The 15926-nt window shown below is 41.2% G+C and overlaps 1 protein-coding gene across 1 annotated transcript; it reads right to left on the bottom strand.

Moving 5' to 3' along the window:
- Positions 1–294: 294 nt before the first annotated feature.
- Positions 295–3048, bottom strand: LOC121814904. Its single transcript, XM_042223102.1, has 3 exons — positions 2510–3048; positions 1182–2417; positions 295–1079 (listed from the first exon to the last, which is right to left on the bottom strand). The coding sequence occupies exons 1-2, from the start codon at positions 3046–3048 to the stop codon at positions 1553–1555; spliced, it is 1404 nt and encodes a 467-aa protein (XP_042079036.1). The 3' UTR covers positions 295–1079; positions 1182–1552.
- Positions 3049–15926: the final 12878 nt, after the last annotated feature.

Here is a 15926-nt window from a genome sequence, read left to right as displayed (position 1 = left end):
TTTCACCCCATCCTTCTTCTTGGGACGTTTGTTTGTTTTTTAAAAACTCTAATCTAAATACATGTACTGAAATACACAAATAAAATTGCCATAACTTGACCTCATGTTGCCTGATTCTTTTCTTGTGTGTCTGTGAATGTAAAACAGTAACACACCTCCTGCTCTGTGTGTCTTTAATTGTAAATAAATGCCATATGCTTTCATTTTAAAATGCAGTGCAAAAAACTTCTGCTCTAAATCTTCTTTTTTTTTTTTTAGCAAAAAGCTTTTTTTTGCCTGTTGTGGAAGTTTTCCATTTAAATAAAGCCTGCAGACGAGCGGTGAGCGGTAGCTAACATTCTTTAATCCAAACACACAAAGAACAGACAAGCAAGCTTGATGAAGTCCCTGCATGACCGCGGGACAGACGGTCAGCAGAGTCTCCCTGAGCCTAGCATGGTTCTCAGTTAAATACTTTCTCCAGGAACAAAAGCTGTTTCACACCTCAAGGTTCACACGCCCTCGCTACCTTCCAGAGTCCTCGAGGAGACAAAAGACTCTTCTTGTGGAGTTGTCTGCTTCCCCCAACTTCCTTACTAGACCCCCACCATTTGTCTTACTGTATGAGTGTGAGACATGTTAAGTATATGTGGCCCGGTCATGGGGAATGAGACAGGACACAGGAAATACTCTTGTGGGCTTTTTTATTCTCCGACTGTACTCGGAGGAGCACAGTTTTAATTCTGTAGTTTTGAGTGAAACGGCAAAATTTAACTATTTCACTGGCTCAGCCTAAAACTGCCTTTCAGGGTCTGAGACAACAGTAACTATCATATGTACATGTTAAATTCAAACAGTATAGACAACAGTAGTGACCTGTCAAGAAACAAATACAACGAAAAAAGAGAAAACAAAACAAATAAACACATTGTTTACATCCCACAACTTCGCAGGTCAACTGGCAATAAAGTGCACTGTAAACTCTCTTTTAAACATACATTTCTATGGGAGAACATCATGAACTCACTTCGGTTTCTCCACACAGCTACTGTGCTAGGACAAGTACACACGCAGGAATCACACAGCAAGTGATCTCCCCTCTGAATCAAACAGAAACATACAGAGTTATGCAAATAATGAATAATGAATAACAGTGTAAACTTAACAACTTTGAAATCTGTTAGGACACTGTCACTACTCACGCCAACCCGCTCTTCAGTCCCTTTCACAGCACGTGACCATTAAACATGCGCCCGTCGCGCATTAAGAGCTCTACAGAAATGGTCACAAACATGGAGTCATTGCTAAAGAAACGTAGCTAATTACAGCCTACTCCAACACTGGTGACAATATTTTGCAGTATGCTACACTTTTTAGCACATTTACCTCTTGTGTAGCTAGCCATGGTGTCTCTTAAAGGGACAGTATACCCCCAAAATGCAAGGTCTAGTCATCACCATGACAACTCTACAACAGACCTCTGGTAGACAGGCAATCAGTCAAAAACACAATCCCCTCTTTTTAAAACCCTTTCCATGCGTAGTATTAGTTCACTTGGCTACATTCTCCCCTGCTATGAGTCAATGTCCTCGGTGACCCCCTGCTCATCCACCATTCCCCTGAGTTTGGTGGTGTAGAGAACCATACCGGCTAACACCTGGGAGAGTACATCTGGACTGAAGGATACTGCATTGCATGCTGACCTAGGTAGATTAAATGGGTTTGTGTGGACCCCTGCAGTTTCTCGCCTACTCCTGCGTGTAGCAGGTGTGGGTGGACCTGCCTCCGCTTTCTCTCTTTTTCCTTTCCTAGGAGCTGGAACAGGTTTCGCCACCGGTTCTTCGCTGGAGAATCCAATGCTTCCTGGTCCAGGTGGAAGATAAGCTGCTGGCTCCACCTCGAGGTCATCAGGGTTGTCACTGCTCTCCTGCCCTAGTAGATCCTCACCCACATTTTCAGTTCCATTCTCCAATTGGTCTCCAGGCTCGTCGACCGTCGGAACCAAGTTCCCAGGTCCCTGAGCCACTGGCAGCTCCATGGGGTACTGGACCTTCTCCATCAAGGCAAACTCTGGATGCTCAACCTCCGTATCAGACACTTGGTGCTCATCTGCAGAACTGACTTCCTGGTCACGTAGCCTTGGCTTGGGTGCAGGTATAGACCCCACGCATGGCCTCAAGTTAGATCTGTGGACTCTTTCCACCGGCCCTCCTTCTAGTGGCACTACTGTGTATGTTGTTCCTTGGATATAAACCACTTTATACACAGGGGCTGCCCAGGCATCTTGAATTTTATTCCTTCCTGGTGGTCGGTAACGGAGATACACAAACTGTCCGATGTCAACAGGTGGACAGAACACCTTTCCTTGTTGCTGAACCACTCTCTCTGCAGCCTTCCGTTCGGCAAATTTTCTGGCTCTGGCGTGTGCATCCTGGAGTCTAGTTTGTCATCTTTTACTTCCTCCCGGCCCAACAATGCATCAATGGGTAGATGTGGGTGGACTCCAAACAGCAGGTAATGGGGAGAATACCCTGTGGTCGAGTGCGGCGTGACATTGTAAGCATACACCAGCTCTGACAGATGCTCGGGCCAGCGCTGCTTCTTCTCAGGGGGAAGCGTACGCAAGAGGTTGTGCAAAGTCCTGTTGAACCTCTCACAATGTGGGTTACCCTGAGGGTGGTGGGGTGTTGTATGAGTTTTCTTCACTCCATACAGTTTGCATAGCTCAGCAATCACTGCGCTTTCAAAATTCCTGTACTGGTCTGAGTGCAGGCGCTCTGGTACCCCATATTTCATGAACCACTCTTTCAGGATAATCTTAGCTGTGGTATCTGCTTTTTGATCTTGTGTGGCAAATGCCTGACTGAACTTGGTGAACACATCAGTCATTACAAGAATGTTTTCACGACCATCTGTAGCCCGCTCAAGGGTGGTATAGTCAACAGCAACAATTTCAAGTGGGCGGGTAGCCAAAAATGGAGCGTGGGGTGCCTGAACTTTGGGTTTAGGCTTCTTTGTTAACACACACCTCTGACATTTCTTCACCCAGTGCTCAACATCTTCAAACATGCCCCCCCAGAAACATCTTTGTTTCAACAATCCCAGTGTGCATTCGATTCCCTGGTGTCCCATGTGATCATGCACACTCCTGAGCACTTTTTCTTTAAGGCAGGCAGGTAGTAGCAGCTGATGGCACTGTCCAAGGTGAGCATCCTCAATCACACGGTATAGCAGTCCATCCTTTTCTCTGATCCGAGGCCACTGCTTCAGTAGAGAACGTACCGGTTTAGACAGACCCCCTCTCTGTAGGTAGGTCTCTTCTGTCTGCTCCAAAACTCTCTCAAGACACCAATTGTTGGGTCTGACACTTGGAAGCGATAGAGTTCTGCATTGGAATAACCAGGCATCGTTGGGGTGTTGCCCAGCACAGCCTCACTGACTGCTTCCTCATCTGGTTCGGAGGCCTGCAGCAGTCTGATCCTACAAGCCTCAACTCCAGCCATGACAAGATCTGAGCCTAGACTTGTACCTGCCCTTAGCACATTACATATGGCTATAGAGCCATCATATTCTGCATCCTCACTGTCAGGTTCTGCCTTGTCAACTGTTGGTTGCCGAGAGAGGGCATCAGCGGCAGTGTTGCAGCGGCCAGGGCGATACTTAACATCGAAGTCAAACACAGACAGCTGAGCTACCCACCTCTGTTGAATGGCTCCTAAATTAGCAGTGGGCAGGTGACACAGGGGATTGTTATCCGTTATGATTGTGAACTTGGACCCCAGCAGATAACTCCTAAATGTTTCTGAGACTGCCCACTTTAATGCTAGGAGTTCGAGCTTCGTGCTGCTAAAGTTTTGATCATTCTTCTCAGCCCCTCTGAGCCTCCTACTAGCATAAGCTATGACTTTATTCCTTCCCCCCCGCTTCTGGGACAGAACAGCGCCTAATCCAAGACTGCTAGCATCCGTTTCCAGCGTGAAAGGGAGCCTGAAGTCAGCATAGCCTAGAACAGGGGCACTAGTCAACTTTTCCTTAAGCAACTCAAAGCTTGCAATGTCCTCGTACGTAGTATTTTGGTCTAGACAACCCAAAATGTGATGTCCATATATGTGGACACCAGGTCCTAGGAGGATATAGAAGAAAGGGATGGGTGAAATCTGACCATGCAATGCAAACTGTTTGCCAGCAACCAAGCTGCTTTCAGTGTCAAAAGACTCCACCTCCGACCTAAACAAACATCTTGAAATAAGTTCTTTTTAAAACTAAAGCTGGGCATACACTGCGATTTTTGGTCCATTGTGAGACGATTTTTCACTTGTGCGACCATTTTGGGGATCGGCCTGAGTTTTGCCTTAATCGTGTGTTTATGCATCGTGTAGTTTTACATGGGGTAATGAGAAGCGATTAACATCTCACGACCAGCTCCCGATCAGCAATTGTATGGTCACAAGAAAATCAAACCTGTTTTGAAATCCGAACTTCTAACCCCTGAGATTCAGTCTTACAGTTTGAGCAGGAGCTGAATAACGCAACTGAAAAAAAATCGTGCATAAAGTGCATGCCCAGCATGCAACTAACTTGTTTTAGTTGTGGTAACTACCTGGGTTATGTGCCACTTCAGTATCTTCGATGTACTATTGCTGTGTGATTTATTACTATTACTGAAGGCTGCATTACAACTTGCTAGCTGCAAATAATCCTGTGAAAGAAAACATATTACTGATACAGACATAGTTTTCTATACGAGATCACTGTAAAAAGTGCAGCCTTACCTAATGTCCACCCTACTGTTACCAAATCTTGTTGATATTGCTTTCAGAACTGCACATCATTATTTGCAGCTAGCAGGTTGTTAATACTATCCATCAAGTCTAACAGTCTGCAGTCTATGAACTAACCTCAGCTAACAATGTTAGCTTGGTGATGAGTAGCCTTCAGTAATAGTACATTCATGTAGTTGTAAAAAGCATGATATATCAAGTAATCCAGAGTATTCAGAGTACGTTACTCACATTGAGTAACTTAACCGAATACATTACAAAATACATGTTGGGCCATGTATTGTGTAATCTAAAGTAACCTTCCCAACACTGTACATGGTTATGAACAAGGAATGCTACAAGAGACTCGCTCTTACTGCACTGTAGCTAAACTTTAACCTTATTTCTGGCCACATAAACACTGAATATCACATCACACAACAAGTCTAAACAGCCTAATAGAAATTACATGATGACAACATTATCAAACTAATTATTTTAACTAAAACATAATCCAATGAGTCTCTATGCTCCACATAAAACCAGTATAAAAGGCGAATAGTGCAGGAAAATTCAAATGAAAAGACTAGTATAAATAAGTTAAATGCACCATTTACTCCAAGTAAGAGCACTGCTTACATTTACAGTGCAGAGCAGCTTCATATTTAGTTTGTATTTCCCTTTATCTCACTAAGCCCCAGGTGCAGATGTAGCTCATTTAGTTAATTACTGTCATTTCCGCTTGGTTAGTGCTCACAAAAATGTTAACCCACACATACACGGACACATTCACTGTAAAGTGCAGACTGTAAAAATACACGTGACGCTCACACATGTGATGCAAATGAAGCTGTGTTCACCTCAGAAACACTTTGCTTCGTATTTATGCAGACGCATAAAAACGTTCGTCTTAAATCAAGCTGTAATTGGCAGCATTTGATGGAAGGATGCACACATACTGTACACACACACACACAAACACACTAGTTAGCTACTGCACAGAAACCACTGGCAGGTGAAGACGGTAACAGTGACTCTGAATGTTCACACTTGTTAATACGTGGGATTTATGAGGCAGAGAGTGGAAAGTCAGTTCTTGAACTTGATGTCTTGATAGCTGGAAAAATAAGGAAGTGTAAGGATCTCAACAATACCGGGATAAATTCTGACGGCTCACTTAGTCAATGAACCTCCCAAACACCAAGTCTAGATACGTGCTCCCAGTATGCAGTGGTTATACGGGTTAGTTTGTTTTTTCCAAAGAACAAGGGAGTGTAATGCTGACTGTGGTGAAAAGGTCTATGTACCACATCATGCTGCAAATGGGTTGTGTGACTGCTGACTGGTCACATGCTGACCTCTTACATCATGGGAACTAGAGATCGTGTGTCACTTTCATGAGGAAGAGATAGCAGCAGAATGCACTCAGTAGAGTCCCACAGAAGCTGTGTGTTGCTCTCAGAAATGGTCTGCTGGGAAACCTTCGGTCCTCCCATTGATGTGAATGTTACTTAAAACACTGGTGTACATCCCTTAACAGCAACAGTATTCCTAATAAAGTACCCTGCCTCACAAACACTGTTCAGAAGAGGTGGCCCCCAGATATCTCCTCATATCTCAATGAAGCTGAGCATCTAAGGAAGCTTAGCTCACTGTTTGAAGCCAAAAGTCTCCTGTCCAGTAAGTGGTGCTGAATGGACCCTCTGCACCACTTACTGGACAGGCAGCAGAGCACCTTCTCTAACAGGCAGATTCAGCTCCCATGCCTTTCACTTAAACTGGTGCAAAAATATTGCAAATATGGAATCTTATCTCCGGGATGAGCTGGAAAAACAAGCCAAATCCTTGAAGGCGCCACCTCACCCCCAGGTTAATGCTGGTTTCTGACACCACAGAGAACATTCAGAGATGTGGTCTATGCCCTGACATCTCACAGCTGGCGGCATTTTGGGAAACATACACAGTATTGGGGAAGAATGTCGTGTCTGCTCCATCTGTCTGTCCAATATAACTGCAAATCTATATTGTGAGCAAAATGATGAAATATTTCCTCTGTTTACAACTTTTCAATCACTTTTTATCTCGGCTGAAGAAAAAAAAAAAAAAAGCACCTTGACAAGCAAGCACGGCAAAAAACAGAGCATGATTGTGACGTCTTCAGCCGCCACTCCTGCAGTCGGCCTAATTATCCCGCTACATAAACAGCATTTCTAGTTTTTGGCTTTGGAGCAGATTTTTATCTGTTATGTGCAATTAATTACCAGCACAGCTATTACTGCCGTCACTGCAATCAATACAAAACTGTCAAATGATGATGTCTATGGTAAAACACTGCTATAACACATAGGCATGTTACTGAAAACACTACCGAGTTGGCTCTCACACCTTTTCAGTGTGTTTTAACCGCTTTCCTGGATGGCTGTGCTTGACAACACAGTGACTCAGCAGGTGTTACTTTACCAAAAGAATAGAGGAAGCATCTTGAGACGTGATGGTAACTAACTGAGGGGAAAATGTCATTAAGGTCATTCAATGATTTAAAATGATGCTCCATTTAAAGGAATTTTCACATTATAAAATATTGAGGGTGGAGAGACATGAAATGACAAATCGTATTCTGTTCAAGCCTGCTGATTAAGACACCCAAAACAGAGTTGAGCACTTATATTTTCTGATGAAGCAAAAAAAAAAAAAAAAAAAAAAGCTAATCACTGAAAATCCATCAATCAATGCAAATGCGCTTAAGGACGGTATCTGACTTGCCACATTAGCACAGCTTTATATTTCACACATAATGCAACTGCACAAACAGAAATCCATCTAAACCATTACTTCGGCTCCAAAACACTGAATAAATATTGTTTCCATGTGACATCCAGCGAAGCTGAGCCTGACGCAACTCAGAATGATGAAACTGTGCAGGAAGGCAGAATTTGCTCATTTATCTGCCCTGGAAAGTAACTTTTATGTGCACTGGTGCTGCTTTATACTGAGCTCTGTTGCTGTACTTGTAGTGCTTTTTTCTCTCAGAGGATCAATCAGACAAGGATTTATATTCACCTTTCGCTTCAGGACACTCCCCAACCTTCCAAAAACATCAGAGCTTTGAGTCAGTCTGGATCAAATGTTCTCTCCAGCTATGACTTAAAATTTGTTAGCAATCATTACCCAGCGGCTAACTAAATATATAATCAGATCAATTAATACAACAGGCATGGCTGTTTTATATTGCTTGGCTCGAGCAGCTGCCAGAGCATATGCTGGAAGCAACACCTTGATGAAAAATCAGCGGCTTGTCTGCCTTTTGTTATTACAAACCAACATCCTATCAGGCAGGTTTTGGACCCATTATGCAGGACTCGAAATACAGTTTTATTGCAGGTGACGTTTCAACATCCCAAAAGCACAAAGTAGATGGAATACTAAACACTGGGAAACAAGGGAAAATTGAGGTGCTAGGGCACATATAACACAGAACAAGGAACACACACCAATGACAGTAGGACGTGATGAAGAGCAGCTGGAGATGAAGACATTAAATACACAGCAGGTGATTAGGCAAAGGGAAGACAGGTGGGAAACATGGCAGGAACAAATCAGGGGAAGACAGAGGAAGCAAAACTGAACATAATACATACAAGACTAGGGACCGCCAAAATAACAGGAAGTAACTAATACCAGAACTAAGGTGTTGTGGAAATTTTAACAACAACCTGCAACACACCCACTGAGCGTGATTTGGAGTGGGTTTAATAAACACATTGCCACGACAAAGGCCAGGACTAACATGCACAAGCTTGACACAAACAAAATGCTGAACAAACATGGAGACATGATTGACTAGCACAGGGAGACCAGAAAGACACCTGAACAGTTACTCAACATAGACTAGACCGGGACACAAAGCAACACAGAAGGGAACAAATCAGGAATGACGAGACAACGGGACCTGAACTACACATGGAAGCACGGGAAACACGCGACTACTTAAGTACAAGAGAACGTAACAAAATATGGAATCGCAAACAGACTAAAACTAGACAAAGCTGCGTCCAAACCCTAACATGTAAATTTTAGTAAATTCCCTGGTATATGTGCGTTCATTTACATCCATTTTTAGCAGACCAGACACAATATATTTGAATGGTTTAACGGTACATAAATGCATTAACTTTGTTTACATGTGTCAACATGAGTATTTGCTCTTTGGCTTTAATTAAACATTTTGCAGTTGTTTATTTTAGGAAGAACGTTTATGGACATGTTCTGAGCTCTGGCAAATTGCAACAGGCCATCACTGTTTGACATTTTATAGACCGAGTAAATGATCATTTTAATAAGAGGAAAGCTGATATATTAACCCATAAAGTTAGAATTACATTCAGAATTTTTTTTTACAGCTGAGCCAGAGACGAGTTTTGGCGAGGAACCAAACGCAGTGAATCCACATTAACATTGTCACCACATTTTCTTAACAGAGAAGTAGTATCTGCTATTTAAATGTATTCCACATCTATGGTTGGTCTAACAGCATTCTTTTAATTTTTGTACTCAGTATTTTGCATTGTGTCTTCATTTGCTTTCATCTCATTACCATTTGTTGTTGCTCAGCATTGGGGGTTTAATATGATTTGACAGCTTGCATGAATTAAGCAGAACAGATCGAATTTGTTATAGAAATATTTGGAACATTAATAAAAGAATAACTGGTTTTCCTGGTTTCATATTTCTGCCTAATTTCTAGCTGTGTTTAGATCTGCTGCTTATGCTATTGCTTATTATCACAGTCTAATTATAGGAGAGCAGAGCCAGCTTTGCAAAATAATGTACAGATTGTTTACGTCTTGTGGCTTTTCAAAAGAAAAGAAAAACCACGTTGCTCCTGTCTGTTCCATTACTTTGGAAAAATCTGTGTTAATTTTGTACTGGATCTCTTGTTAACTCCGCATGACCACAGTTGGGTTTAGTGTGAATTGCAAAATGTCAAACCCATCACACAAACATCAGCAACAAGCATAAATGTCACTCCAAACTCCTGTGAATGATTAGTTTTTCAGTCACGGCTAAATGTTTGTACCCACATCAGAGTAAACGGCACAGTGTCTTTAAAACATCGTGTTTTATACCCTACACAATGTATTTATTTCAGGTGACTGGCTGTGAGCACTTCTGTTAGAAACAGGTATCATTAAAAAAAGGAAAGAAAACTTTTAAATTGTGTCTATTAAAGTTAAGAGACAGACAATTGCAGTTGATTAAACATTTCTGGATGTTCCTACCTACAGAGCATCAATATATTTGTTTTTCTTTTACTAAAATTTTTGTATTGCACTTTTATACTATGTCCTACTACTCTGTCCCGTTACTTCATTAGGTATGACCTGCTGAAGTTCAAATTGAGCATCAGAATGGGGAAGAAATGCGATTGAAATGACTGTTTGGTACCAGATGAGTTGTTTTGAGTATTATAGAAACGGACGATCTGTTGGGATTTTCCTGCATAGCCATGTGTAGTTTTTACAGTGGTGTGAAAGAGAGAGAATATCCAGTAAGCACCAGTTCTCTGGGGGAAAATGCCTTAGTGATGCTTTAAAGCTGATGGAAATAATAACAGTAATTCAAATAACTACTAGTTATAACCAAGGTATGCAGAAGAGCATCTCTGAATACATAACAGACTGAACCTTGAAGCAGATGGGCTACAGCAGCAGAAGACCACTCCTGTCATTTAAGAACAGGAAACTGAGACTAAAATTCACAAAAGCTCATCACAATTGGTCAATGTAAGACTAGAAAAATGTTGGGTGGTCTCATCATTCTGTTTCTGCTGCTCATTCACGTGGTAGGGTCAGAATTCGGCATAAAAAATACGAAAACATGCTTTATACTTCCTTGCATCAACAGCCCAGACTACTGGGGGTGGTATAATAGTGTGGGGAATATTTTTGGCATACTTTAGGCCCCTTAGAAACAACTGAATATCATTATGTGGCATAGCCATTGTCCATCCTTTTATAACGTCAGTGTCAATCTTCTGATGACTGTATAATGAGACATGTCACAACACTCACATCATCTCAAACTGGTTTCTTGAACATGACATGACACAGTACTCGATTGGCCTCTATAGTCACCACATCTCAATGCAGTAGCACATCAACAGAGCTGGATTTACAGCAGACAACTCTGCAGCAACTGTGATGCTATCATATATCATATATGGACCAAAATCTCTGAGGAATGTTTCCAGCTGCTTGTTGAATCTATGCAACAAGGCACCTCTGAAGACAAAAGGGGCTCAAACTGGTACTAACAAAGTACAAGTAACAAAGTGGCCCGTGAGAATATACTTACTATATACTAAGTAGAGTATATACTTGATATCCCCTCCATTTTGTAAATATTTTCCACCCTCCACTAGCACACTAGGGCCTACTCAAAGATTTATGCCAGTAGGAAAGCTGTTGAATTTTGACACATGACTCACACAACACACACACACTAAATGAAGCACTCCTCTTTAAGCTGGGCCAGGGCTTTTGTGTTAATTATATGCATTTATTCCAAATACACGCCAATGCAACAGTGCTGGATTTATCAAGATGTTGACAACAATCATTCCAAACCACTGATTTTGTACATATGCTGTATACAGTTGACAGAACAAAGAGGAACAGGAAAGACGTCTGGAAGCAGTAGAAAGACGGTGAGGGCAAAAACAAGTGTCAAAGTGGGCGAAAACAGTTATTTTTCCAGAGCAGCTTCTGTTGTGGTCATTAAGATGAAGTCTTTGGCTCAGATTTCATAAATTGAGCTTCTTCTCTAAAACAGGTGTATCACTTTGATTGGGCAATTGTTCATCCTGAATCATTAGCACGCACAGTTGTGCATGTTGTGTATATCTACCTGAACTGAAGTCTGCTGAAGTGACGTGGTTTGAACATCTTTGCAAGCAGCATATTACATTTTTCATTTCCTTTAAAACCAACTGATTTCATGAACTGATCCCTCACTGAGCACAACATAAAAGTGACTCTCTTTTTCAAAAACGGCCAGTGTTGCAGTCCAAACACAGCTGACTTATTTAGCAGTGCGGGCAGAATAGATGTCAGGGTGAGCAAAACAACAAAACAGCCTGGAATATTTATAACTAACTTATCACAAAAGAATATATAAGAAGACACAGGCATCTTACCTGCCTCCCGAAACATAAACAAGAAACAAACACAGAAAGAATAAAAGAAAAGCCTTCTCACCCACGCAGCGACTGGCCTAGTATATAAAGCAGTTTTGGTTTCTATCTATTCATGATAACAATGGATAGGTTAATAGATGGATAGATATGAAGCCTGTGCTCAAATTACTTAGAACTAATTATCAGGTTGCACTAAATGTACCAATCTATTTTTAAGCATCGCTATACCAGTAAACAAAACAAACCCATGTATCAGCCGTTTAACGTTCTCATTCACATTTCTAATAATATTAGCCATAATGTGTTACTGCAAGCCAACAGGTGTTTTTGCTGATGACAGAATAATTTATGCTACAAACTTTAGAAGAGTGAGTACAAGTGGTGGATGCATCAAAGGTTCTGCACAGTGCTGCTGTGGAAATAATGATGATAATGAGCCATATGTTAACTCTGTTTAACAAACAGCTGCAACAAAAAGTTTCATTACATGTTACAGAAAAGTATAATAGGAAGCCTGTAAAGGATTGACTCCAAATACCATATATTTATTTCTTATTAATGGAGCCTATGAGTCAATTTTAAGTTTTGATTACTTTTTGAGTATTTTATACTCTATATGTTCAATATATTTTATACTTTGATAAATGAGATGATGGCAAATAATCCAGTGAGACCCTAGAATTGTGTTTGTCTGGTTTAATTAAATGTTAGAAAGACAAGAAAGCTCCACCTTTAAAGAACATAGTGCATCTTAACAATGCTTCATAATCCATTTCAACTGTTCTCCTGTCTGATAACACATATGAGCCTGATCAGCGTTTTAGAATATGGACTTTCCAAACCATGGCATTACCTTGGTATCATTTTACAACGTTAGAAAGATCAGTTATAAAACCAAAGTAAACTCTTACTCCTTTAGAAAATGAAAAGTCTGTCAACCCCAATGGCTGGAAATTTCTATGAGAAAGTGACTTTAATCTCCTCAATTTCCAGCTGAACTTTCATTCTGAATGAAATCAATGCAATGGAACAATGGATACATGTCCTTAACTAAAAGATGATTGTTATTCAAAGATCCAAGAGGCTTGTCTGAGTTCTCTGCATATTATTTTTGTAATATTAGACAGAAATTCTTCACATTGGCTTTAAACAAACATGTAAATGAAATTCAGAAACTCTCCCTAGAAAAACACAGGATTTCTCTAATATAGAAGAGAAGACTGAGTAAAACACCAGATTTAGACTACTACAGATAGAAGCATAGGAGAGCTTCGAGGAGGTGGTTGTTTGGCAATATTGTCTAGTTAGGAAAATAGTAATTGGACTCAACTGTGTGTGCAGACTGTGGTATTTGTAGGTTTTCGTTGTGTCCAGCTACACATGCTAATCATAGTTTTAAACAATGACTGTTTTTGGTGCAGGTTTAACAAAATTAAGCAAAAAGTATAAAAGTAATTTAATTGACTGACAAATAGCTTTATGTTCGTTCATAATTCCATGACAAATCAATCAGATAGAAGAGCTGGAGCTTAGTGTTAAATTTGCATTTGGTATCTTTTCACTGAAGTTCCCAATGTGAAGTTCAAAGCTATGCCAATGCCAAAGTAAAGGAGGCCATCAATAAACTGAAAATTCCCAATAAACCTATCAGAGAGGTAGGAAACAAAAGTTTAAAGTTGTTCAAATACACAATAAAACACCCAAAGTGCAGAAAGATCAAAAAGACAACTAAAGTGGATAATTCTGTAGATATATAATTGTCAAAGCCTACAATGATATATCTACATTGTAGGTATATCATTGCAACAAAGTGTAAACAACAAGTTAACCCTCCAAATGCAGAGGGTTGACAACAAGGTGCAAACTACTGGTTACACTCAAGGACGAGAAGGACAGATTAAGAGTTTGCTAGAAAACATCTTTTTGATTGGGAGAGAAAAGTATGGAGACGAAAGAAGCATACAGCATCATCTGTCAAATATGACGGAGGTGACATGGGCATGTAGAGCAAGTGGCTCCAGGTCACTAGTATTATGTTACTGCAGATAGAAACAGCAGAATAGACTCTGCTCAGGTTCAAATGCTACAAAATTGATCAGACAGCGTTTAACAGTACAAACAGATAATAAGACAAAGCATGCTGCAAAAGCAACTCAATACTTCAGTGCATTGAGGCAACTGCTGTTGCGATTTAGGACTATATAAGTAAAACTGAATGGAAATTAGATTGAATTGAGTTTCCCACTGTAAAGAAATGGGATATTTTTAATGCCCAAGTCAGTCATCTGAGCAAAACCCAGTAGAGTAAGCTTTTCATTAACTGAAGATGCAACTCAAGGTACAGCCCCACAAGCAAGCAGCAACCGAAAGCAGCTGCAGTGAAGTCCTGGCTGAAGATCTCAAGGGAGGAAACCCAGTGATGTTCATGGGTTCTATCTACCGTAAATGTCGGGCTATAAGCCGCTACTTTTTGCACAAGCTTTGAACCCTGCGGCTTTTAGTCAGGTGCGGCTTTTCTATGGATTGTCCGTGATTTTTGTCATATCGTAAGACGATTTGTTTTGTGTGTTCCGCTGTTGTACGGCACTACGTTGCCTGGCGGAAGGATCGGGGTTCAAGAGTGGTATGTTAGTCACATGTCCGTCCGCCAGGCAACGTAGTGCCGTACGAAGTAGCGCGAAAAACAAACTTCAAAGTAGCGGTACGCGTTCAGCGGGAGTCGTGGATGATGAGCGGCGATAAACTTGCAAGTTATGCCCAACTCCACCGGTGGATTCTGACAGCGTGGAAAAGTGTGAAAACATCCACGATCACCAACGGATTTTGAAGGGCTGGACTGCTGCATGATGGAGAGGAGGACACCGCCACGGCCCTTCTGAGGGTGTTCGACTCTGACACTGACAACGAGGATTTCTTTGGTTTTGAAAGTGACAACGAAGGAGAGAAGAAGAGTGGATGACGAAGCCATCCTGAGCCTGTTTGTATCCGACACTGGAGAAGAGGACTTTGGTGGTTTTAGTGCGCAGGAAGAAGAGAAAGATGGTGGTGAATGACTGACTTTTCTTCTTGTTAAAGCTGTGTCACTGCACCTGAGCCTAAAAGGTAGTCCGAATCTATTTTTCTGGTGTGCTGTAGGCTACTGTTATGTACTACATGTGCAAATATGTACCCATAACTTGTTTTTCAAAATATTAATAAAAGTGATGTCTCCAAACAGCCATCTCTTTCCTGACAATTCCCTTTGTGCATATTCTCTTACATATGATAAGTCAACATTGAAACACCTGCGGCTTTTGGTCAGGTGCGGCTAATGTATGTACAAAACAGGATTTTCCCCTGATTTTAGCTTGTGCGGCTAATATTTAGGTGCGCTTTGTAGTCCGGGAAATACGGTAGTATGGCTCATATGACTTAAGTCTTTGAGATGCTTTGGTATGACCTTAAAAAGGACATTCATGCTGGAAAATCCTCGAGTGTGGCAGAATTAAAACAATTCTGGAAAGAGGACCGGGCCACAGTTCCTCCACAGCCACGTGAAAGACTCATTGGCAGTTATCACAAATACTTAATTGCAATTCTAGCAGCCAAGGGTGGCACAACCAGTCGTTAGGTTTAAGGGGCAGTTACTTTTCCACAAAGATCCAGGTAGATTTGAATAACTTTTTTCCCTTAATAAATTAAATCATCATATAAAATCATTTAAAAAATACTCTACCCCTCAGCCCAGCTGCACCTTAGTTGTTCTTTTCTATATTTCTCCCTCTGTCTCTGACAGTTTCATTGTGTGCAGAGTTTATTGTTACTGTTTTCACTTAAGGTTCCTCTGTGTCCTTACAATACCTTACATTTCAACACACTGAGCACTATATGTTCAAAATCTGAAACACCATCCATCCATTCCTTCCGCTTATCCTTTTCAGGGTCGCGGGGGGCGCTGGAGCCTATCCCAGCTGTCATAGGGCGAGAGGCGGGGTACACCCTGGACAGGTCGC

Source organism: Haplochromis burtoni, unplaced genomic scaffold (genome assembly GCF_018398535.1).
Source record: "Haplochromis burtoni strain Fernald_Lab_line unplaced genomic scaffold, NCSU_Asbu1 Contig_102, whole genome shotgun sequence".
Classification (NCBI taxonomy): domain Eukaryota; kingdom Metazoa; phylum Chordata; class Actinopteri; order Cichliformes; family Cichlidae; genus Haplochromis; species Haplochromis burtoni.
The sequence above is the reverse complement of the archived record's forward strand: the minus strand, read 5'-3'. Positions and strand labels throughout refer to the sequence as shown.